Source organism: Bos mutus, chromosome 1 (assembly GCF_027580195.1).
Source record: "Bos mutus isolate GX-2022 chromosome 1, NWIPB_WYAK_1.1, whole genome shotgun sequence".
NCBI lineage: Eukaryota > Metazoa > Chordata > Mammalia > Artiodactyla > Bovidae > Bos > Bos mutus.
The window spans coordinates 70,433,499-70,459,033 of NC_091617.1; the positions used below are offsets into that span (position 1 = coordinate 70,433,499).

The 25,535-nt window shown below is 39.1% G+C and overlaps 2 protein-coding genes across 3 annotated transcripts in view; both read left to right on the plus strand.

Annotated features, from left to right (window-relative positions):
- The window catches only part of PAK2 (p21 (RAC1) activated kinase 2), a 91,397-nt gene extending 75,310 nt beyond the window's left edge, over positions 1-16,087 (plus strand). The window contains exons 14-15 of the mRNA XM_005897818.3: positions 6,882-7,019; positions 7,473-16,087. Of these exons, the coding sequence (XP_005897880.1) occupies positions 6,882-7,019; positions 7,473-7,559 (225 nt within the window). The 3' untranslated portion in view covers positions 7,560-16,087. The remainder of the gene's footprint in view (positions 1-6,881; positions 7,020-7,472) is intronic.
- Positions 16,088-20,983: 4,896 nt separating this feature from the next.
- The window catches only part of SENP5 (SUMO specific peptidase 5), a 45,866-nt gene continuing 41,314 nt past the window's right edge, over positions 20,984-25,535 (plus strand). The window contains exon 1 of one of the 2 annotated variants that reach the window (XM_070371018.1): positions 20,984-21,200. The gene's annotated coding sequence lies outside the window, so the exon portion shown is untranslated. The remainder of the gene's footprint in view (positions 21,201-25,535) is intronic. The other variant, XM_070371008.1, reaches the window with a different exon arrangement.

A 25,535-nucleotide genomic window follows, 5' to 3' on the forward strand; every position in this document is an offset into this window, starting at 1 on the left:
TAAGGGAAGAACATTTCCATCATGTGTAAAGGCCCTAAGCAGGAGCATTTCTTATATATTCAAAGATCCTTCAGGATTCTAGCATAGCTAGCCTACAGTTGAGTAGGAGAGCAGGAGAAAAAAGGTGGATCAATTAAGACATGAAGCCAACTGTGGTACCATAGGCCTTTGAAGAATTTTGGCTTCTGCACAAGTAAGACGAGGAGACTGTTGGAGAGTATTGAATAGAGAAGTGAAAGTGATCTTCCTTCTGTTTTAACAGGATCACTCTTAGATTTTGATGGGATTACTTTGTTGAGAAGAGATTCTCAAGAGAGGCAAAGGCAGAAGCAGGAAGATCAGTTAGGAGGCTGATGCAGTGATCCAGGCAAGAAATGATGATAGCTGAGACCTGAATGGTGTTGGGGGAGGCTGGAAAAAGTAGTTGGATTCTGAATGTACTTTGAAAGGAGACCCTACATGACAGAGAGGGAGAGATGCCCCTAGGAGTTTGGCCTAAGCAGTTGGAGTGATGAAACTGAGGTTCTCCTTGGCTGAAATGGGGAAGACTGCAAGTAGAGAAGAGAAGTGGAGGTAGCAGGTACCAGATCAGGAAGTAACATTTTTAACTTGTTTTGGACATGTTAGGTTTGAGGTGCCTATTAAGATATCCAAGTGTCCATGTGGATATATTGAATAGGCTGTTGAATGTGGAAGTCTGGGATCCAGGATAGAAATATAAAATTGTTAGCTATAGAATTTTTTAAAGCTCTGAGATCAGGTCACCAGGTCTAATGAGCATAGACAGACAATAGAAGAGATATGGCTTGCATCCTGAGGTGCTGCATAGTTAAGCATTTTGATCCTAGTTTTTTAGGATATATTCCACTTCAGTTCAGTTCAGTCACTCAGTCATGTCCAACTCTTTGTGACCCCATGAATTGCAGCACGCCAGGCTCCCTGTCCATCACCAACTCCCAGAGTTCACTCAAACTCATGTCCATCAAGTCGGTGATGCCATCCAGCCATCTTATCAACTTTTTTTGGAAGTGCTACATCTGTATTTATAAGTTAATTGATTGTTATTCAATTACTCAGTCATGTCCAACTCTTTGCAGCCCCATGGACTGCAGCATATCAGACTTCTCTGTACTTCACCATCTCCTGGAGTTTGCTCAAATTCATGTCCATTGAGTCAGTGATACCATCCAAACATCTCGTCCTCTGTCATCCCCTTCTCCTCCTGCCCTCAATCTTTCCCAGCATCAGGGTCTTTTTTAATGAGTTGTTGCTTCACATCAGGTAGCCAAAGTATTGGAGTTTCAGCTTCAGCATCAGGCCTTCCAGTGAATATTCAGGGTTGATTTCCTTTAGGATTGACTGGTTTGATCTCCTTGCTGTCCAAGGGACTCTCAAGAGTCTTCTCCAGCAGCACAGTTCAAAAGCAGTAAGCACCGAAATAATCAAGTCAGAGTATACCAGGCAGTTTAAAAAAGCAGAAAAACACAACCCATGAGGGGGGAAATCAATCTATTGAAACCACCCCAGAACTGACACAGATAAAAGAATTCATGTACAAGGTCATTAAAATTATTTATTTATTTATTTTTAATATTTCTGCAAGAAATATTCACAGTAAGAAAACATGATGATTATAAACAGCTTTGCATCAATCAGTGTAGGTTCAGGTCAGGTGTTGGTGTCAAATGGGTTAAAACAATATTTTGGGAAATGAGAACCTGTACCTTCCTCTGCTGTTGCTGCTGCTAAGTCACTTCAGTCGTGTCCGACTCTGTGCGACCCCATAGATGGCAGCCCACCAGGCTCCCCCGTCCCTGGGATTCTCCAGGCAAGAATACTGGAGTGGGTTGCCATTTCCTTCTCCAATGCATGAAAGTGAAAAGTGAAAGTGAAGTCTCTCAGTCATGTCCGACCCTCAGCGACCCCATGGACTGCAGCCTTCTAGGCTCCTCCATCCATGGGATTTTCTAGGCAGGAGTACTGGAGTGGGGTGCCATTGCCTTCTCCGGTAAAATAATTTTAATAGTTGCATTCCAGATGTTAAAAGATTTAAGTAGAGACATTTGAAAGTTTTTTCTTTTTTTTAATTCAAATCTAACTTGTAGGTAGTAACTAGAGAGTTTGAGATTGTATTAATGGCAGATAATATAATGTAGATTCGTGATTTAATGATCATAGATGTAATAAACTTAATATGAAAAATAAGGACTGAAATGAATTTTTTAAAAAATGAAATAGTAGCAATGAGCTGTGAGACAGCTTTAGGTGTTCTCATATGTGTTCGATATAAGTTACAAAGTTTTAAAACAAAAAACCAGTCAACCAAGAAATCTACAGCCAATAATCTTGTAAAAACTAAGGTAAAATAAAGATTTTCTCAGACATACAGAAATTGAAAGAATTTATCACCAGTGGATATATTAAAGGAAGTCTTTTAAGCAGAAAGAAAAAGATAATGTGGTTCTACACAAAGAAATGAAGAGCACAAGAAGTAGTAACTGTGTTGGTATATATGTACAATATTTTTCTTATCTAAGTATCTTAAAAAAATAAAACAGTGACAGAAGGAAAGAGCCTATGTGTATGTAAAATGGCAAAAGTGATTAACTAAATATGGCAGAAGAGACAAACCTCACATTCAGAAGAATTCCAAATAAAGTATGAAGATATTCCACCTCAAAGGAGATGGAGCCCAACTCCCCTTTCCTTAAGTGTAGGCTGCAAACAGAGAATTTCCTTCCAAGGAGCACAGTTTGAAAACAGGGAGAAAGGAAAAACATTCCAGTGGAGAAAGCTGACAAACATTACCTAAACCAGGCTTAGATCAACTCAGTATCATCAGTGGTAAATCATGCTGATAGTATATACCTTTGATATGATGTCATGAAAATGGTACTCTTTTGAACTTAGTTTACTGATTGCTTTATTTTTCTCTGTGCTGGGTCTTCGCTGCTGCCCAGGCTTTTCTCTAGTTGCAGTGAACAGGGCCTGCTCTCTAGTTTTGGTGAGTGGGCTTCTCATTGCAGTGGACTCTCCAGGGATATTCCCGGACTGTCCCAGACACAGGGATTGAACCTGTTTCCTGCATTGGCAGGTGGATTCTTTACCACTGAGCCACCAGGGAAGCCCTGGCACTCTTTAACTCTGATCTTCTTCCCCAAAAGCCATAATCTCAGTCTAATCATGAGAGAAAAAGGTAGAGAAAAATTCCAGTAGAGAGGCATCATACAATATAAAACCTGACCAGTACTCCTCCAAACTATCAAAGTTGTCAAAAAGTCTGAGGAATTGCTGTAGCCAAGAGGAGCCTTGGAACATATGACAACTGAATGTAATGTATGGTGTCTTGAAACAGAGACAGGAGAGGGGGACAGTGAGTGAAACAGGGATGTCTAGTGTGAATGCTGGAAGCCCTAAGGGCCCCTGTGAGGTTACTGATGCCAGTAGCAGGGATATATCTTTTTCCTCCCCCATACTTAGCTGCATAGATTATAGGCAAGATGTAGGCAGAAGTTTAAACATGTTTAGCCAAGTGAATACTATGAAGTGTGAGAAGGTCTATGAAGTGTGAGAAGGTCAAAGAAGTGATCATGTGAAAGGGATGATAGACACTGGAAAATCAATGGGAATTTAAGTCCATTGGAGTCAAAGAATTGCTGGCATTGGGGAACTAGGAGTGAAAAAGGTAGGAGGTGGAGTACAATTGAGATTCAATAGTTGCAGTTACTGGTACTGATGTTATAGCCTGTGACCATGGGATGTGTGTGGCTGAGGCAGGTGAACGGACAAGGACATCAAAGAAGACGTCAGGGAACTGTAACAAGCATCTTTGTATACTGACATTGCCATGAATGTGAGTCATGTTAGAGATAATAACAGTGTAACAGTGTTTGGGAGATGTTTAAAACAAGGAAAAGTAGATATGAGTTTGAAAGCCCAGAAATTACAGAGTAGGAGGGAGAGAGCTCAAAGAGGCAGTGAGTAGCCAAAGGAACACTGGTCTCCAGGCTCAGATGTGTAAGTACAGAGGTGTGGAGAGCACTGTGGGTGAGGCCCAGTCCTCCTGGAAGAGCCAGGCCTCAATAAGAAAAGTATTTGGGGTTGGGGCAGAGGGGCAAGGAGAACTGTATGAAAAAATTTGACCCAGAAAGGGGAATATGCTGAACCAAATAGGTATTAGAATGGGGAAATTGAAGAATGACTGGGAGACCTGGGCTGCTTATAATCACTAATATGAATGAAGATAAGGAGTATAATAAGATTTATCCTAAAATGGAGAAAAGGTTACTAAGTATTTGGGGAGGAGAAGTACCTAATGCAACTGCTTTTTTTTTTTCTTTCCAATTTATTTATTTTTTTAATTGAAGGATAATTGCTTTTCAGAATTTCATTGTTTTCTGTCAGATAGCAACATGAATCAACCATAGGTATGGGCTTCCCTCTTAATCCTTTTTGATGAAAGTGTAGAAGCTCATAACAGTGTCATGATCTTAACTTGAAAATAACTGCTACCTCAGAGATTATTTCTTAGAATGAAATTTTTAAATGAAAATTTGGAAGGAAATGTCATGTAAAGAGAAATGAACTTAGGTAACAAGGAAATGGACGCTCTCATATGCCGATTGTGCCAGCTGATATCCTTTTTTTGATGGCATTTTGGTAATACAACAGAATCTTTAAATAATTCAGTTGAATATCTAGGTGACCTTGGGTTGATACTTTATCCAAAGTATGATCCATGAAATAATAAATTGTGCTTCATTAAAATTGGAATAATCTTCTCTGAGAAAGACATTATTAAGAGAATGAAATGACCAGTCACAAATATTGAAAATATATCCAAATATTTCTAAAATGCATATCTGTTAAAAAGAGTGTTATCCAAAATGTACAAACAACTCTTAGAATTCAACAAGGAAAACATCCTAATGTAAAAATAATGAAAGATTTGAACAGACAACTCATCAAAGAATATCCACGTGTGCAAACAAGGCAGGTAAAAAGATGTTCAACGTCATATCACTCGGTTCAGTTCAGTTCAGTCGCTCAGTCGTGTCCGACTCTTTGTGACCCCATGAATCGCAGCACGCCAGTCCTCCCTGTCCATCACCAGCTCCTGGAGTTCACTCAGACTCACGTCCATCGAGTCAGTAATGCCATCCAGCCATCTCATCCTCTGTCGTCCCCTTCTCCTCCTGCCCCCAATCCCTCCCAGCATCAGAGTCTTTTCCAATGAGTCAACTCTTTGCATGAGGCGGCCAAAGTACTGGAGTTTCAGCTTTAGCATCATTCCTTCCAAAGAAATCCCAGGGCTGATCTCCTTTAGGATGGACTGGTTGGATCTCCTTGCAGTCCAAGGGACTCTCAAGAGTCTTCTCCAACACCACAGTTCAAAAGCATCAATTCTTCGGCACTCAGCTTTCTTCACAGTCCAACTCTCACATCCATACATGACCACTGGAAAAACCATAGCCTTGACTAGATGGACCTTTGTTGGCAAAGTGATGTCTCTGGTTTTCAATATGCTATCTAGGTTGGTCATAACTTTTCTTCCAAGGAGTAAGCGTCTTTTAATTTCATGGCTGCAATCACCATCTGCAGTGATTTTGGAGCCCAAAAAGATACAGTGTGACACTGTTTCCCCATCTATTTCCCATGAAGTGATGGAACCAGATTCCATGATCTTAGTTTTCTGAATGTTGAGCTTTAAGCCAACTTTTTCACTCTCCTCTTTCACTTTCATCAGGAGGCTTTTTAATTCCTCTTCACTCTCTGCCATAAGGGTGGTGTCATCTGCATATCTAAGGTTATGGATATTTCTCCCGGCAATCTTGATTCCAGCTTGTGCTTCTTCCAGCCCATTGTTGCTCATGATGTACTCTGCATATAAGTTAAATAAGCAGGGTGACAATATACAGCCTTGACGTACTCCTTTTCCTATTTGGAACCAGTCTGTTGTTCCATGTCCGGTTCCAACTGTTGCTTCCTGACCTGCGTATATCTATTAGTGAGTTGCTAATGAATTAAATGTGACTTCCCTGGTGGCCCAGATGGTAAAGCGTCTGCCTACAATGCGAGTGACCCAGGTTCCATTCCTTGGTTGGGAAGATCCTCTGGGGAAGGAAATGGCAACCCACTCCAGTACTCTTGGCTAGAAAATCCCATGGACAGAGAAGTGTGGTAGGCTACAGTCCATGGGGTCGCAAAGAGTCGGACACGACTGAGCAACTTCACTTTGACTTTCAATGAATTAAAACAAAAATGAGATAGCACTACAGACCTGACAGAATGGCCTAAAATTCACACATCATTATCTTACAGATTCCATAATTTATATTAGGGTTTGCTCTTGATGTCATATATCCTATGGATTTGAACAAATGTATACTGAATAATGTGTCCTTTATTAAAGTATCTTAAAGAGTATTTTCACTGCTTTAAAAATCCTGTGTTCCATCTGTTTATCTATAGTTATATAGATGTAGCTAGTTTAAAGTTTTTTAGAAAAGATTTCAACAAATTTCATTGTTTTAAACTGTTGTATAACTTAGGGAAAAAATCTTAAGAAAGATAAATGAGATACTATTTGTTAATTGTAAAATTGTAGTCATTTTTCTTTATACCCTTATGTATTATAGTAGGTTTTTCTTTGCCAATGTGCATTTGTAATCCAAAAAACAAGAAAAGGGTGAAGATAATTTTGAAAAAGAAGTCAGGGAAATATAACGTCTAAATATAAAGTTAAAAATATTTAACCAAAATGGGTAGAAATAAGAACATTACTTTAGTGTATATGGCAGTTGTCTTTAAGTAACTTTTAAAGTACTCTCTCACTTCGTTGAACTGTCTCAAGTATGTCAAAATTATTCTTGTGTTTTTAGGCCTTGTACCTGATAGCAACTAATGGAACCCCAGAACTTCAGAATCCAGAGAAGCTTTCCCCAATATTTCGGGATTTCTTAAATCGATGTTTGGAGATGGATGTGGAGAAAAGGGGTTCAGCCAGAGAATTGTTACAGGTGAGTTTGGAAATAATACTATTTGGGGGAAAAGTTGTCTTTTTTGAATAGTCCCAGAAAGTTTTCATAGGGTTAATAAGTATATTTCACTGTGCTTTCATCACCAGCAGCATGGCAGCTGCTGCATTTTCGGATTTTATCTGCTGGGAATAAAATATCCGTAACACTGGAATAGGAATGTGAGTTTTTACGTATTACCAGTTTTCACACCAGTTCATTGCAGTCATGGGTATCTGAATCATTTAACTGAGTTTTTGTAGTACTGGAAGAACTAAGAAGAATTCACTTTCAACCATAAAAGTGATGTATTATGTTGATTTTTATATAGGTGTTGAAATATTTGTTAAATAAATTATGATCTATAAAATAGTCTTCAGGGCTTACTTGAAAAAAAAATTTAGCTTCTAAACTTGTGACATTTACACATTCATTTTGTCCTGCTCTTTCTGGCAGCATCCCTTCCTGAAACTGGCCAAGCCATTATCCAGCTTGACACCACTGATTATGGCAGCTAAAGAAGCAATGAAGAGTAACCGTTAACATCATTGCCGTGGCCTCATATTCTTTTTTCCATTTTCTAAAAGAAGTCTTTTAATATATGAAAATTATTATTCTTTTGGGGTTTAAAGAAATGGTCTGCATAACCTGGAGAAAAAAAAAATAAACTACTACTTCCTGAAGACAACCAAGAAAAAATTGCAAAACAGAATGACAACTTTAGGGTCCAAAAGGAACTGTGGACTGAATCACTAGCCTTACGTCTTTGTGCAGAAAGCCCGTCAGGGCCATTTATCATGCTTGAGATTTGCATTTTATTTTTCTGATATCATTATAATAGATCCCATTCATTTTCCCTTTTGGGGTGTTTTCAATACTTGAATGGCAGATTTGAGTTTTTCAGAGTATTTGTTTTATCTGCTAGTCTTCTTTTCTCTCTTCTTCATAGCTTTCTTTTTCCTTGACTTTCTCCTTTTGAATTGCTTTGAGAAGTGTTTCTTATGCCTAAATTGGAGGCAAGTGTGATGGAAATTATGTAGCTCCTTATATTGGCAAAGGAACTCAGTATGGTTTAACTTTGTATAGAAGTTAGAACTAGCTATCGTTACATGTAATATTTCAGTTTAGAATTTGAGCTGAAGGGAAGAAAAGTATGTGATTTTTACCTTTTTTTAGCAAATGTGAAAGAGTCAATTTTAGAAATTTCATGGTAGTGAGTTGTTTGGCATTTGTTACATGTATAGAGAGAAGACTAATAATCTATATTTATAACTAAATCATTGAAACAAAAAAAAGAATCCCATTGACTATACTTTCGTAGAGGGTTTTTTTTCTTTCCTGTGTCCTCAGACTCTGCTTTAGGACTTTGTGCCACTATTTTCCTCTTCCCTCTTTTTTTCCCCCTTCATTTTGGAAATAAGTTTCTGTATATGTTGTAAGTTTAGCTAGTTTGTTTGTTTTTTAATTAACCCTCTCTCACCCTACTCCTCCCTCTCCCTTCCCATGGCAAATAATATAATAACCATTGAATTTTAAAATTTAAAACTTAACTATTTTTTTCCATTTAAAGGTGAAAAATATTTGGAGTTAACAGAGACAAAGTGAGAGACTTGAACCTTGGTGAGCTCTAAAATAATTAGATAAGATTATATTCATGGAAGAGAAATATTAGTTACTTAGAGATGCAGCTTCTGACCAGTAAACTGTAGAGATTTGTGATAAACATTGTTCCCAACCCATTATCAGCATTCTACTGTCTGTGAGAACTTAAGTGACAAAGTACTTCTTAGTAAATTCATGGGTCATATGAGATGTTGAGTTACTTTTGATTTTTTTCAAATAAGTAAATAATATTCATGTAAAAAACTGGAGAAAGAAGGAATAATGAAATGTGCTTGTTAATAACAATACTGTTTTTATTTTAAAGATTTAAAAAAGGTCTGTGACCTGTAGCATTAATTATTAGAGTGCCCACTCTTCTCCCTTCCTCTCCTGTCCTCTTCTTTGCTGGTCATTTCAATTGTTTTACTTCTGAAGGCAGTATTTCCCTTCTGACATGGCAAGAGCCATGTAAAAGAGAAAAATCTGTGGTTTGGTTCTGGCTTTTTATTCCCACCATTCTCTCATAATTGACTTCACACCTACTTGCCATCCTGCAATAGTATGAATTGTGAATAAAAATAATTTTGATGTTTTGAAGTGCATTAGGAGAACTGATAGAGTTTTATTTCCTGTCATTCCCACCATATTTGTGTTAAGATATAGGTGTAAGGATAGAAATGGCTGGTGGTTGTTGTTGTTGTTGTTGTTTTTTTAATTGGTAATGCAATGTTGGAAGGTTATACAAAAACAAGTAAAATAATTCATGGAATTTGTATCTAAAGCACTTAATGGTCTCTGTTTTCAGTTTGATTGTTGATTTTATTTTTCTCTGGATTATATTGGCCTTCTACAGCTATTACTAAATTACAGAAAAAGCTGGTTTATCTGGTGGAAAGCTACAGTGTCTCTTGAGTTCCAGATTTGGACATTCTTTGTAAATAGCTGTCTGGATGGATTATAATAAAGAAGATGCTACCAGTGAAATAGAAAACCAACTAAATGACACAAGACTGTGATCCTCATGACCACTCTAGAAGGCACTTGTATACATAAATCATAAAGACCATATTAATTGGATGCAGTGCCAGTGCCCCGTTTTTTTGCCTGTGACTCAACAAAGATCTTTTCAGTTTATAAAAGCAGTTTGGGTTTGTATTTACAACTTCTCTAATGGTTACCTGCATGTCCATTGCTGGCAACGGACTTTGTCATTAAAACCTGACTCCTAGGCTAAGGGAGCTACACTGTGGTTTATTCTTTACTTACTTGGATAAACTAACTTGTAATAGAAATATACTTTGGTTAATTCTGAACTGTGTCATTTTTGAATAATCCTAAAAGCAATACAGAATTGTGATTTATTAATTTTAAATTAAAATGTTCACATCTTGTTGCAAGAAAAATTATATCTGAATCAAGATTCACGGTTTTTTCTTAATAACTGCCTTTTGTATTTACCCTTTTTGTCATTACTTTAGAATGAAAATTCTCATTTAAATCTAAAAATTACCTTAGTAGTCTTCTTTTGTTGTTAAGACAATATTACTATAGTATTTATTATATTTCAGACTCTCTGGCAGTCTAAAAGTTTCCTTTTCTTCCTGTTCCTTTTGCTGCTTTTAGGGACAGTTAAATCTGGGAAACCATGAAAATATTGAATATTTTATTCTACCTAGAATAGTAAAAAACAAGTAGACTGATTGTGCTAGCATCAGAAACTAAGGCTAACACAACTGTCTTTATGTGTTGAGTGCCTGGCACGTAATATAAATTCTCTTTCCCTCAATATATAAATATTAAGCTGCTTAAGATGTATCTAGATGTTACCACAGTCCTAAATGACCCTGTGCCTTTAATGAGCAATTTAAAACTACCTATGAGTATTTCTTTGTAGGGCTCACATAAATGCATATTTGTTTATATATACTGTATTCTAGTTTGGAGTAATTCTAGATCCGATCAGACAGTGGCTCTAATTAGAACAAGATGGGTGCTTAAAATTTTTGCATTAGTTTTTTAGTCTAAAAATTTAAAAACATACTGAGATTCATGTCAAGTGAAATGTCTAAAATCATTATAGAATATAGCTGAAGTCCTCAACTTCTTTGAGGTTTTTTATAGTGAAATTCATGGTAATATAAAAAGCAGATTGTCTTCCTTGTCTCAACTGCTCCCACAATAGAGGAACAGTTAAAATCAGTTTTTCTCCACAGGTATATGAGTATGTGTAAGAAAGGGAAAAAGAAAATACACACACGGATTTTATTTCTCACTAACACATTTATTGACCACACTGACAAAGACGCCATGGTAAATATTGTGAGGATTACAAAGGAGAACTGAGCACCGGCCTGGCCTTGAGAGAACTGAAGTCTTTCTCACTCACAATTCTAGATGTTGCCAAATGGAGAGAAAAAATGTATGATAATTTTGTCAAGCATACTTTCATTCTGTGTTAAGCAAAGAATTAACTTTGAACATCTTTGGTAGGAATGTCTTGTGGGTTTTTTTTTTTTTTTTTTAGCTAGAAATGGAATTAAGTGAAAGTAACTTGTTTTCTGTTTTGTCTTCAAATTTTATATTGACTTATTTTTAATTTAATCCCATTCAATTATTTAATTGTTACAATGACATTAACTGCTGTATTTGATGACCTTGTTCAATAATTTTGTTCTTTCAGGGCTAGAAATAAACTTTTTAATGTTCATTTTCCCTTTTCCTAAACTATAATTCTTTCTTAAGATCAGAGTAGCTTAAAAGAATATATGTAATAGGTTTTCAAAGAACATCCTAGTATTTTTAAGGATGACTATTTTTTAAACGTGTCACAGCACTATGAATGTATTACAGAGCTCCAAATTAGAAAGATTTTCAGAAATCATTGAGTAATAAGCATGAGCCTTCCCTCTTCTAAATCAGGTTCAGAATAAATTTATTCAAAATGAAACATGCAGTGTTCAAAGGCATCATTTCGTTATACACATTTAATTTGAATGTTGGATATCCTAACATGGAGAACAGATGCATTATAGAGTTCAGGATGAAAAAACAAAATTGTATGTAAAAAAGTATGAGGATGTAGGCAATGACTGCTTAAAATATATTTGTTACACTATAAAACTTCTTAGTGCTATTCTGACATCTGTATTTCTTTAACTATGGCAAATGCTCAAAACGTTTGTCTAGGAAAAGTTTAAAAATGCCTGGGCGATTGATTTGATTGAAAAGCACTATTTGTAGGAGCTTGATACATGCTTTACTACTATTTTGAAATTTGTGACTTTTTAAAATTAGAGAATTATTTTTTATGCAAATCATTTTTAAACAAGCTTTATCTTTTGATGAGGAGGAAGAGGAGTAGAACAATGAAGGGAAAGGTCTTTTTTAAGCCTCATTTTTTTTTAGGTTTTTAGCAAAATAATATGCATAGATAATCTTTAAGGAGTCGTAATAAACAGTGCCAGTCCTCAGCTGTTAGCTTCCTCACTGCAGAGTCCTGCTCCACAGAGGCATCTGCTTTTAACTTTGAACTGGTTTTAGCATGCATTAATTTTCAGATTTCTAAATTATATACTTACACTGGTATTTTTTGATATTTCTTCTAGAAGCTTCCTACTATTACAGTTGGGAATTTGATTACCATGCCATTTTCCCATTTTTACTCCCTATACTCTCCCAATTAAGAAGGGTGGCAAAATTTGATTAGTGGTCAGTTTTTAACTCAATACTATGTGAAGTGTTGATCATTTGAGTAATTTATCATCACCATATGTCATTTCTTGTTCAACTTTTTGCTTTTCTTATTGTCAATCTTGTCTTTCATTTCCTTTGAAAGTTTCTATGTTCCCATCACTAAGTTTTTCCAGACTCATCGCAAAAGCCCTCTGAAGGCTGTTTTCTATGCAATTAAATGTCTCGGATAAGGACTGTTCCTTTTTCTGATTAGGGCTTCAGTTTGGTCTCTTGCTTTCCAGGCCTTCTGCCCTCTGGCATCTGAGACTGTTTCACTTTTCGACTGAATTTAGAATTTTTGTTTCCTCTTGCTTGGTTTGTTCTTCATTTTGGAGAAGTACATCTTTCATTAGTGTCCTGAGGAAGGGTGCATATTGGTTAAGATTTTTAAGACCTTTGCATGCAAGTCTGAAAATGTCTCAGATTTAATCGATAATACAGGATTTCAGGTTGGAAATCATCTTCCTAGAGAATTTTGAAGTCCCTACTTTATCTGTAAAACCTGCCATTTCTGATAACATCTTTTTATGTAACTCATTTTTCTGCCTCTCTGGAGTTTTTGTTCTGAAAATTTACCTTGAAACCTTGGAGAGGGTCTATATGTTTAGCTTTTGGCGGGCCTTGTTGATAAAGACTAATTTCCTTCAGTTCTGGTGAATTCTTATATTATTTCTTTGATAATTGCCACATTTTCTCTGTGTTATTTCCTTCTGGCATTCCAGCATTAATCTCCTGTTTTTCTTATCTTTCTCTCCTGCTTTCTTTCCCTTTGCCTTCTGTTTTTAACTTTCTGGGAGAATTTCCTTGATTTTATCTCTGACCCTTTTTTGAACATATATCACCTGTTGCTTCTTGTTTTAATTTTTTTTTCACCCACACTGTGCTGCTTGTGAGATTTTTTTTAGTTCTCCAAAGAGGGCTGATCCTCGCCATGGCAATAAAAGCACCAAGTTCTAACCACTAGAGGGCCAGGGAGCTCCCTCCTGTTTTTAATTTCTAAAAGGTCATTCTTCCTTTCTGATCTTTTTGTAGGTTTCTGGTCTTGTTTCATAAATCCAGTATCCTCCCCCGGTGTATTAAAGAGTTTTTCCTTACCTCAGATTTCCATAACAAAATATCATATACTGAGTGGCTTCAACAGCAGAAATTTATTTCTCACAGTCCCAGAGACTTGAAAGTTGAAGATCAAGATGCTGGCAAAGTAAGTTTCATTGTGAGGCTTTTTGCCCTGTAGGTGGCCATCATTTTGCTGTGTGCTCCCTGAACCCCATTCTGTGTATATACACTTGGAAAGAGCAGTCTCTCTCTTCTTATAAGAACACTAATCTCATCATAAGATCTCACCCTCATGACCTCATCTAACTTGAGTGACCTCCCCAAAGACCTCCATCTCCAAATTTCAATACAGTATGGGCTAGGGTTTCAGTATATGAATTCAGGGGCAGACACAAATATTCAAGCCAAAATAGGTCTTTTTTTTTTAGAGTTTTTTTTTTTTTTTTTTTTATTATCTCTGGAATTGTTTACTCTTAAATATAACACTGTCTGGAACTGCACTAAACATTTCACATTGATTTTTCTTAATTCTCAGTGGGACTCTTGGTGCTGCCCACTGCTCATTCATTTCACTCCTAGGTCTTTTTTTTTTTTTCCCTTTCTCTTTTTTTCTCCAAACTGTCTATCACCTGACTCCCAACCCTTTTATCTCACCATCTCAACACTTAACTTCTCCCTTACAGCCAAAATTCTGGGGGGTTTTGTCTTTGTCTTCCTTTTGATCTCAGTGAAAGATGTTTTTCCTCTTGGCGACCAGCCTCACCAGGGACCCGTTGTCAGTATTCTGCCACCTCCTAGGTCTCCAAGCCACTTTGATCCTAACTCTGCTGTGCCTTTTACTTGTCCTTCTGTTCTGTCTAACCCTCAGCAAAAAAAGGCATGCTGGAAAGAGGAGACCAGACTTGTTGTTTCTCTTCATTATCATGTTGCAGCTACCATCAGCATGTCTTTGAAACTACCCTTACCAGTGTCTCAGAATCACTGAATTTGAAATATTCTCAAAACATCAAAAAGATGACTTTCTTCAACAGGTAACTAATGTGCTTACTGGTGTATTTGAGGATTTCCATGATTCCACTCATTATCAGTCTTCCTTTGTACAAAGTAGAGGACTTTCATTCATCGATTTTTAAAAATGTTGTGACTAGATACTTACTTGAGGCTAAGGTTCAGAATGTGATGTAGGTGTAGCTTTGGTAAGCTTTTAATCAGTAGGATTATGTTTTCAACACTGAATATAAAATATGCAAACAGCTCTTGGTAAACTTAGTATTTGTGAAGGAAGAGTGATGAGGATAAAAAGAGCAAATTCTTAAAAATTTCTTCAGAACTTAATTTGCAGTGTACATTTGAGTAATAGATTTGCCTTGCTAATAATTTTTAGCTCTGAAATGTGTTTCTGTTCTTGAGCATATTAACATGGGCACCTAGAGGAGAAAGACTTAGCTAGGAATGTGCAGAGTGATAGAGGAGAGCCAGCTCGGCCTTAAAAATGGCATTAATTCTTAGTCAGAAATTAAGAGTTGATGAGTACCTCTTTTTTTTAAAGAGATTTATATAGCCTGTCACAGTGATTATAACATTTTAACCTATGCATCTTAGTTTTTGGTTAGAGGAAAAGACTAAAAGGATTGTCTACAGAAAACAGAATATGTTCAGTATATATTGATAGCCTTTGTATAAATTTGTAACCCAAGTTGATTATTTTGAAAGGAAAAACACTCATGTGGATGTATAATTTCTGGTATACTTGTTTAAAAAAGATCTCATTATTTTTTATCCACAGATCCCAGTGTATGTTCTGTAACAGGTGAAAAAATTTACCCTTGTGCTGCCCATCCCCCCTTTTTTAACAATCAAAATGGAGTAACAGTACCAAATACATTCTTGTCTTTCATTTTTCGATCTGTAGATACATAGTGTTGCTATGAATGCATTGCCCAAAAAAATGTTTCTCTCAATTTTTTAACTACTTTACCCTGACTTCTCCTATATTTAAAAACAGAAGTGCACCATTTTCAAAAACTATTTGATCTGGGCCGTAAGATTAAAGACTATCTAACAGTACAATCTGATTCTGATTAATATATTGTCTTTAAAATCTTTAAGGAGTTTTGTGGTTGAAGCTAGAAGACATCTTAATCACATTCAGTATTCCTTATTCTTTAGGATACTATAAATTTTGCTGCTAGTAACTTTGTTGAAGAGCTTTGTTTTTCAATAAATTCTAAAAAAAAAACTTTAACCATTTGACTTTTTACTATAGACGTTGCTACAATTTTCATTACACTCTTCTTGATTATATGAAAAGTATGTAAATATTTTACCTTTTCTTTTGTTCATGTGTAGATCTTTTGGGGTATGTTTGAAAACCAAGACATCATTGAAAAATAAATTTAGGCCATGGGCTGTTGGGTGCTACATGGATCAGCCAATTTCATATAACTTGTGTTGTCAGCCAATCAAATATTAATACTTCTCCACTTCCTTTCGTATATGCTTATTTTACTACTGATATTCCCCACTGTGTGTCCTGTTTCAATATTTATTTTAACGACAAAGCACAGGTGACGCTGGTCTTGACACAAATCTAAGTACTTGAGTATTTCTTGCTGCACATTTCTTCATCCATCACTAAGCACTGTAAAACAGAGCTTTATTAAAGCTTTTTTTAAACTTGGTTTCATCATACAGTTATTTGTTTGGAGTTTCTTCTAAATAAAAATAAAATTGGAGTGTATAATTTTAAATTTTACTGCCAGTGGTAGAACCAGTTATGCTTTTAATTAGTAACCGTATTAGTAGACTGTACTAAAAATGCTACGGTGAAGTGATAGTTTTCTTTTTATTTGTTTTGGGTGATAAAAAGTGCTTATTACATCATAGGGATTTTTATTTTTAGGGTCAAATGAGTTAGTTTCACATAAAATGCTTGGAATGTGCTTAGCAGATATTAAGCATTCAATAAGTGTGATCTATTACTTTTTAAAACCATACTCTTTGGACAGTCCTTTATGATAATGCAGTAGCAGGTAGGGGGCTAATGAACTGAGAATGCTGCACAGAGCCATCTGCCCTTTCCCTGTACTTCGTCTTTTGAAAAATGTATGCATAATACATCTTAAGGAAATTACATTGCAAGTATTATGTGAAGACAGCCCCAGTACATCACTGTTTGGATACTATGAAATTGCATATCTTATTTTGTAGTATTGCCCAACTTGCAGTATGATACACTCTGTTTTATAGGTTGTATAATCATTTTCCTGAAAGGGGTTTTTTAAAGAAAAAACATACTTTGGGAATTGGTTTATATATATCTATTATGGTAAATCTTACTATAAGTAACAGGTACCCAAGAGTGAATGAACAAGTAAGTCACACAAAGAAAGTCCACTGGTGGTTTGTGTTTCATGGAGTTCAGCAGTGCCATCAGCTACTTGGACTCTGTCCTTATTTTGACTCTACCATTCTCTGCATGTAGGCCTGTATCCTTATGCCTGGCTGCTCAGATGCAAGATGGCTGCTCCACCTCCAGTTTCACGTCAGGCAGGAAGAAGAAACATGGGCAGAAGGCAAGGGGAAAGCAGGAAGGAGTAGTGTCTATGTCAGTAAAGTACATGTTCCCAGAAACCCTTAGCTTCTGTCTCATTGGCCATAACTCTTATTTGGCATCTCCTAGCTGCAAGAGATTCTGGGGAAGAGTGTTTTAAGAAGCTGTTGCTTCCCAGACAAAAGCAGACTTGATAATAAAGGGGAAATGGGTGTACACAGCAGTAGCCACCATAGCTTGCATGTGAAAACGCACAATTTCAGTTTTTTATAACTCTTCTTAGTCTGTTTGTGCTGCTATAATGGAGTATCATATACTGAGTGGCTTATAAACAAGCTTATTTCTCACAGTTCTGCAGGCTGGAAGTCCAAGATCAAGGTGCCAGAGATTTGGTATCTGGTGGGGTCCCTCTTCCTAATGTATAGCTTTGCTTCTCACTCTGTCCTCATATGGTGGACGAGGCAAAGGTACTCCTTGGGGTCTCTCTTACAAGGGCACCCTCATGACCTAATCATCTCCCAAAGGCCCCACCTCTTCATACAGTCATATTGGGAGTTGTCTCAACCTATGAATTTTAGGGGAGACAAAAACATTCAGTGTATGGCATCCCCTTTCACATCTTTGTCTCCATTGATACTAAAAAACTCATTTTCAGAAGAGAAAGGGTCAGAGAGGCTATTTTGCTCGGTAATTACCCAGCTGGAATTTCAGCCTTTCCCATCAACTCCTAGGGAGTTAACTTGAAACAACTTTCAGCTCAGTAGGCCTTACTTCAGTTGTATAGATAGCTGATTTTCTAAAAAATTTATTTGGCTGTGTCAGGTCTTTGTTGGGTCATGTGGGATCTTTCATTGCAGTGCCCAGTTTCTCTAGCTGTGGTGCATGAGCTCAGTAGTTGTGGCATGAGGGATCTTAGTTCTCCAACCAGGGGTAAAACCTGTGTCCCCTGCATTGCAAGGCAGATTCCTAATCACTGAACCACTGGAGAAGTCCTTGCATACATGCTAAGTTGCTTTAGCCATGTCCAACTCTGTTACCCCATGGACTATAGCCCACCAGGCTCCTCCATCCACGGGATTCTCCATGCAAGAATGCTGGAGTGGGTTGTCAGGCCCTCCTCCAGGGGATCAATCTTCCAGACTCGAGGATCAAACCCGAATCTCATTATGTTGCCTGCATTGGAAGGCTGGTTCTTTACCACTAGCACCACCTGGGAAGCTCCTGGATAGCTGATTTTGAAGGAACGTGTAATTGTTTACATTGTAGGTGGATTCTTTACCTGGTTGTCATTGCCTACTCCAGGGGATTCTCCCAACCCAGGGATTGAACCAGTGTCTCTTGCATTGGCAGACAAATTCTTTTATCACTGCACCTTGGAAAACTTAAATGCAATTTAAATATAGATGCATTGTTACATATTTAGTTATACATCAGTCAGAAAAGACCACAAGTAGCTGCTATGACTTCTTTATGGAGTGACTGGTTTAGCTTAGCTGAGGCAAGGCAGCCATCCAGAGCAGGAGCAGAAATGACCCACTTGCCCAAAGTAAATGGCTTCCATGGTTTTGCTTTGCCCTTGAGTTTGTTCTAAAGAGCATTGCTGCCACTGTTGGTCTCGAAGATAGATTATGCTGAGCATCAAAAAACTGATTTCTTGCCACTGCCGTGTGATACTTAGGGTTGGGAAGGTCTGCTGGAGGAGGAAATGGCAACCCATTCTAGTATTCTTGCCTGGAGAATCCCATAGAAGAGCCTGGTGGACTATAGTCCACCAAGAGAAAGAGTTAGACATGACAGAGTGACTGAGCACTCAGGTTTACACTATTCTGTAAGAATTATATATAACAATCTGACTGTTCAGAAGCACGGACTCTTTTGGTTCTTGAGTCAAACTCAGTATCTGCAAAGTCACATTCTCATGGAGAGAGAATGCCATTGCATCACTTCACATTTTTTAATGTTTTAAGCCAGCTTTTCTACTCTCCTTCACCCTCATCAAGAGGCTCTTAGTTCCTCTTCACTTTCTGCCGTTAGAGTGGTGTCATCAGCATATCTGAAGTTGTTGATATTTCTCCCTGCAATCTTGATTCCAGCTTGTAGCTCATCCAGCCCAGCATTTCGCATGATGTACTCTGCATACAAGTAGGGTGAGAGATACACAGTGTTGTATTCCTTTCCCAATTTTGAACCATTCATTCCATGTAAGGTTCTAATTGATGCTTCTTGACCTGCATACAGGTTTCTCAGGAGACAGGTAAGATGGTCTGGTATGCCCATCTCTAAGAATTTTCCAGTTTGTTGTGAACCACATAGTCAAAGACTTTTGCATAATCAATGAAACAGAAATAGGTGTTTTTCTGGAATTCCCTTGCTTTCTCTGTGATCCAGTGAATGTTGGCAATTTGATCTCTGGTTCCTCTGTCTTTTTTAAATCCAGCTTATACATCTGGAAAGTCTCAATTCAAGTACTGCTGAAGTGTAGCTTGAAGGATTTTGAGCATAACCTTACTAGCATGGGAAGTGAGCACAACTCTGTGGTAGTTTGAACTTCTTTGGCACTGCCCTTCTTTGGAGTTGGGGAGTCCTGTGGCCACTGCTGGGTTTTCCAAATTTGCTGACATAGCTAGAGCAGCACTTTATAACACCATCATCTTTTAGGATTTTAAATAGCTCAGCTGGAATTCCATCACCTCCACTAGTTTTATTGGTGGTCATGCTTCCTAAGCCACTTGACTTCACACTCCAGGATGTCTGGCTCTAGTGAGTGACCACACCATCGTGGTTATCTGGGTCTTCAGGACTTCTTCGTACAGTTCTTTGTATTCTTGTCACCTCTCTATGCATTACATCTAGATACAGTTATGTAGACCAAGCAGTTCTTGAAGGGTGCAAAGAACATTTATTTCTGTTCCTTCTTCTCCAATCCATTTCATGGGGCTAGTTCTTCCCTTTTCCCTGGATGAAATTTAGAACAAAGTCTCAGGCAGTTTTACCAGCAAGTTCTTAGAATATTCAAGGAAAAATTATTCCAGTCCTGCACAAACTATTTCAGGATGTAGAAAACACCCCTCAAATTCTGTTTCGAGGATAGCATAAAACGTGATAGGAAAACAATATGTGAAATTTACAAGGCAGTCTCATTCATGAAAATCCAAATCTAGCGATGTATGAAAAAGGTAGTACATTCCAATCGAGTTACGTACGGTTAGGTTTATTGCACAGACTTACTAAACACCTGTAAGTCAGTCACTATTTGGTGCTGGCTGGGGCTGTAGTCGGAGAAGGCAATGGCACCCCACTCCAGTACTCTTGCCTGGAAAATCCCATGGACGGAGGGGCCTGGTGGGCTGCAGTCCATGGGGTCGCTAAGAGTCGGACACGACTGAGCGACTTCACTTTCACTTTTCACTTTCATGCATTGGAGAAGGAAATGGCAACCCACTCCAGTGTTCTTGCCTGGAGAATCCCAGGGACGGGGGAGCCTGGTGGGCTGCCGTCTATGGGGTCTCACAGAGTCGGACACGACTGAAGCGACTTAGCAGCAGCAGCAGCAGCAGCAGCACGGGCTATAGTGGTGAATAAGCCCAGGCTCTTCCCTCCTGGCGGAGTGTTCTCAGCCGAAGAGAGACAAAGCAGGGATTACAGAGGCACATAGCGATGCCAAGAGGAAAGATCACCATCGAAAAACCAGGGAAGAAAAACCTAGGCCAGGCTTCACAGTGCATCCAGAGCAGCAACGTGTCTTTCGCTTTTGGCCAAAGAGAGACTAATGAAGAGAGAGGTCGTATAGTAGCTGTGGTCTGCCTTAGCCCCTTGGCGGCTGTGGTCCGCCAAGCCCTTTCAAACTTGAGAGCAGCATGTAAAGAAGCCTCAGACCCGGTCTGACGTTCAGATCCTGGTTTCTACAACCCTCCTGCGCTAGGAAGGAGGTGCCGGGGCGCGACCAAATGCCTACCGGGAGGGCCGGGGAGCGTGCGCCGCCCTCGCTCGCTCCCCGCCCTCCACACACGGCTAGGGCGGGGCCGAGGCGGAAGAGGACTGAAGGAGGTGACGGTGTAAGTGAGCGCCGGAGTCGCGGCAGCGGATCCGGAGGAAGCTCGGCGGCGGTGGCTGCTGTAAGCAGGCCGAATTCCTGCTGGCTGACGAGGCTTCCTCTAAAGCTGGCGAAGGCGGGGCCGCAGTCCGAGCTGCCGCAGTATCTGGACCCACGACGGGGCAGGTGCCGGCAGCAAGGGACGTAGGTAAGCGGGAACCTGGGTGTCAAATCCGGCGAATGACTGGCGGACCGAGCTGGCTGGCTGGCCATTCCCGCGTCAGTGCGCGCCAGCTCAGCACCCCGGCCTGGAGGCCTGGTGCACTGCTCTTCCCCTACCACCGAACCAGAGGCAGTGGATTTCTCCCCCGCGCTTCTGTGCCTTTCTAGGGGCGGGGAAGGAGCTCGTCCCGAGGGACCAGTGTCCTCCCCTCCTTCTCACCAGTTCGAGCTGTAAGAGGCAGAAGCGGAGAGGGCTAGCGCCCCCGGCCACTCCTCCTGAAGCCGGGGGAAGCTTTGAGAGGAATTGCTGCTAGCAGAGGTCCTCCAGCTCCTGCCGTCCTGGGTTTTGTTCGGACAACTCTGCTTCCGTCATACCTTTGGTTCCATCCTTCACATTCCTGGGACCCGGTTCTAGTAAACGGGTATGGCACAACTGAGTATTTGGATGGTCGGAAGCCTGTTTTCCCATCCTGTTTATGCTAGGTAATATCAACCTCCGCTCCACTGTATGGCCGCTCTTGGTCATACAAGAGTGACCACTCTTTTGCGGAGGAGGGATGCAGCGAGGGTGTCAGAGGTATGGGATTTGGACTTGGAGTCAGAAGAACTGAGTTGAAATTCTGGCCTGCCATTTGGTATTGGCGTTAATCTGGTGTAGACGTTTTTAACCCATTTAACATGCAACATTTTAACCCATGTAAAATGGAACTTTCTTTTATCTATATAAATTAGTTTAGAGAAGAAAGCAGAATGTTAATCATAAAATATTTGGGGAATCAGGTTAAAAACTTGGCTTAAGAATAGCCAGAACACGTAATGGTAGGTTCTTAGTTATGTCTTTTACCCGGAATAACTACGCTTCGTGTGGGGAAGGGTGTCAGAGAAGATACTAGGATCTTGTGTGTTAAAACCTGACTATAGTCTTTGCTTTGGGTTGGGCAGCATTAGAAAGAAATCAATTTCTCCTAGTCACCCAGACTTCTCATGCTTATTGATTACACATTATTAGTATATGAGGTATGACCTAAATCAGTTTTGCTCCTTTCTTAGGATAGTTAGTGGGTCTTTTCTAGGAAAAAAGCTGGGAAGGGCTTCATTCACACCTTGGCCCACACTAGAAGGAATTCTTTGCACGTTTCCAAGGACTTCTCCCTCTGCCTCTGAAACATTTCATGTTAATTAAAAATGTTCAGAGAATAAATACAGGAACTTGAATCCTTTGAGTGGCCGGACATTACAGTTCCAAGTTAGCATGAGGAGAGACTTTTCTCTATATTGGTAAGAGAAGAAGTTTCCTGGCTCTGAAGTTTAGTAGCGCCTAAGTTAGAGAAGTGTTTGGGGTGGAGAGAAGGGAGATGGAATTAGTGACTTGAATGAGCAGCACCTGTTCTTACAATTGCTTTGTCTCACAAATTAAGGATACTTGCCTTTCCTCATTGGAGCATGATATGCTCAGTGGAGCATGATGAAGTGTAATCTTCCCTTCCTTTGAACACAGGATTGTCAGTTTGGGATTTTGAGTCATGGATACGGAAGGAACCTTGAGGGTCATCTAATCCAGTGGTCCAAAATCTGCAGGACATCAATATCAGTTGGGGAATTAAAACCCCTGATGCCCAGTCACTACCTTAATAGATCTGAAATGGGACCCCGGTATTTGTGATTTTTCAAAAGCCTTTCAGGTGATATTCATAGTTTGAAAATACAGATGTAGATCACAGTTTATAAACAAGCTTAGAGAGGTGAAGTGCCGTGCTCAGTTAGTTTGTTGCCTATGCCTCTTTAATTTTTTAATGTTTCTCTTCTATTCCTTAACAGATAACCTTATTTGAATCAATAGTACTGTTTCAGGTTTTCTAGTGCTGAGAGCACAGAAGTGGAAAAAAATGTCATTTGTTAGTAGTTTGGGGCTTCCCTGGTGGCTCAGAGGGTAGAGCGTCTGCGTGCAATGCGGGAGACCTGGGTTTGATCCCTGGCTTGGGAAGATCCCCTAGAGAAGGGATAAGCTACCTACTCTGGTTTTCTTGGGCTTCCCTGGTGGCTCAGATGGTAAAGAATATGCCTGCTATGCGGGAGACCCAGATTTGATCCCTGGGTCGGGAAGATCCCCTGGAGAAGGAAATGGCACCCCACTCCAGTATCCTTGCCTGGAGAATCCCATGGACGGAGGAGCCTGGTGGGCTACAGTCCACGGGGTCGCAAAGAGTGGGACACGACTGAGCGACTTCACTGTGTAGTCCTGTTTTCATAGTTCCCTGTGCAGTTAAACTCCTTAATGCTCTTTAATGAAAATAATAGATTTTACACTAAAACTTTTTTACTAAGTATTGCTTAGGGTTTTTGTTTTTGGTGAAAAAAGTGAAAGTGAAGTCGTTCAGTCGTGTCCGACTCTGCGACCCCGTGGACTGTAGCCCACCAGGCTCCATCCATGGGATTCTCCAGGCAAGAATACTGGAGTGGGTTGCCATTTCCTTCTCCGGGGGATCTTCCCAACCCAGGGATCGAACCCCCGTCTCCCACACTGTGGGCAGATGCTTTTAACCTCTGAGAGTTATATAAAGGTCATGTCACTTTATAAATCAGTTTTTTAGACTTTTATGCCAGGCCTTCATAAACCGTGGAAAAATTCCAATTTAGAAAAATTTTGCTTTTGTTCTGGCTTGTCATGAACCCACTGTACTATCCACATGTGTCCTCCCACCCTCTCCTTCATCCTGGTATACATGACCTCTTTGTATCACTAGCCAGCTTCCTATGGAATTCAATTTGAGAACTGTTAGAGAAGCCCTGTAACGTCTCTAATTGCCTTATAAGCACCCGATTTAACTAGAGGTTCTCAGGATTGCCTTAAGGTGGTCCTTGAATTTTAGTCCCTTTTTCTTTTTTGATTAATTGTACTGTACCACTGATTCAAAGAATTTGATAAATGTCTAGAAAGGATCAACTGATGGGGGAGTAACAATGCTTTATATGTATTTTTCTTACTCATTATAGTGAAAATGTGACTTTTGCTGGGGGTGGGGGAGTGATATTTTCAGGATTCTTAAGATAATAGATTATTAGACATTATTATTATTAGATTTGAACATTCTCTTTTGGGGAGATATATTCATTATCAAATTATTCTTTGATAAAATAAGAATCACTGAAGCAATGAAAAAGCTATATTAATAGTAGATTCAGAAATGGATCCTATGTCACAAATCTAAAGGAAGATGCTGAATTATTTTCTTTCTAAAAATGACCCTATTTATAGCATGTTAACTTCCTACAACTAGATGACATGGGGCATTCTGAATTCACTGATTTAAAAAGTCATGTTAACAGGTAATTTATACATTCAGAATTTAGAGAGACGTATGCTATGTGTCTAAGATGAAAAACTGAGTTGCTAAGTCTTTACATTTTAAAATTTTGTGTCTGAAGTTCCTTAATTCTGAAGCCTAAAAATTGTTGAATTTCAGATTCTAACGGAGTACACTTTCCAAGTAGAGGTATTTAGAAAGGATAAATGCAAACCCAGGGTTCACAGTTTTAATATAAACTAGTGTTACAGATTTAACATAGAAGCAAAGGCAGGAATGGGACAGTGGCAGCTTGAAGACCCTCTGAGAAGTGGAGTTCGGAAGTCACTTGTTGGTCCTTGAGGCAGTCTTCTCTGTCTGTAAGGACTTGAGACCAGAATTGGATATGTGAATTAATCCACTTTATATGTGGTGGCTGAATTGCCTATCAGAAATGTACAAATCTTCAGTTTTCAGTCTTGATCTTTTTATGATTCATTCATGTCCTGTGATTTTTTTTTTGTTTGTTTTGTTTTTAATCTTATTTCCTACTATAAGCCATTCATTCTGGGACTTCCCTGGTGGTCCGGTGGATAATGCTCCACCTTCCAATACAGGGAACACGATCCCTGGTTGCGGAGCTAAGATCCCACTTGTCTCCGGGCCAAAAAACCAAAGTGTAATACAGAAGCAATATTGTAACAAATTCAAGAAAGACTTTAAAAAGAATGGTCCACATCAAAAAATCTTAAGGAAAAAAAAAAACCCACAACACCATTCATTCTCATTTTTGAAGAGCAGGTAACCTCCCCCGTGTTCATTTACTACACAACTGTTCTCATTATTGTCTTGTTTTGTCGCTCAGTCATGTCCAACTCTTTGTGACCCCATGGACTGTAGCCAGGAGCCAGCCACCAGGCTCCTCTGTCCATGGGATTTCCAGGCAGTGCTGGGGTGGGTTGCCATTTCCTTCTCCAGGGGATCTTCCCAACCCAGGGATCACACCCATGCCTCCTGCATTGACAGGCGGACTCTTT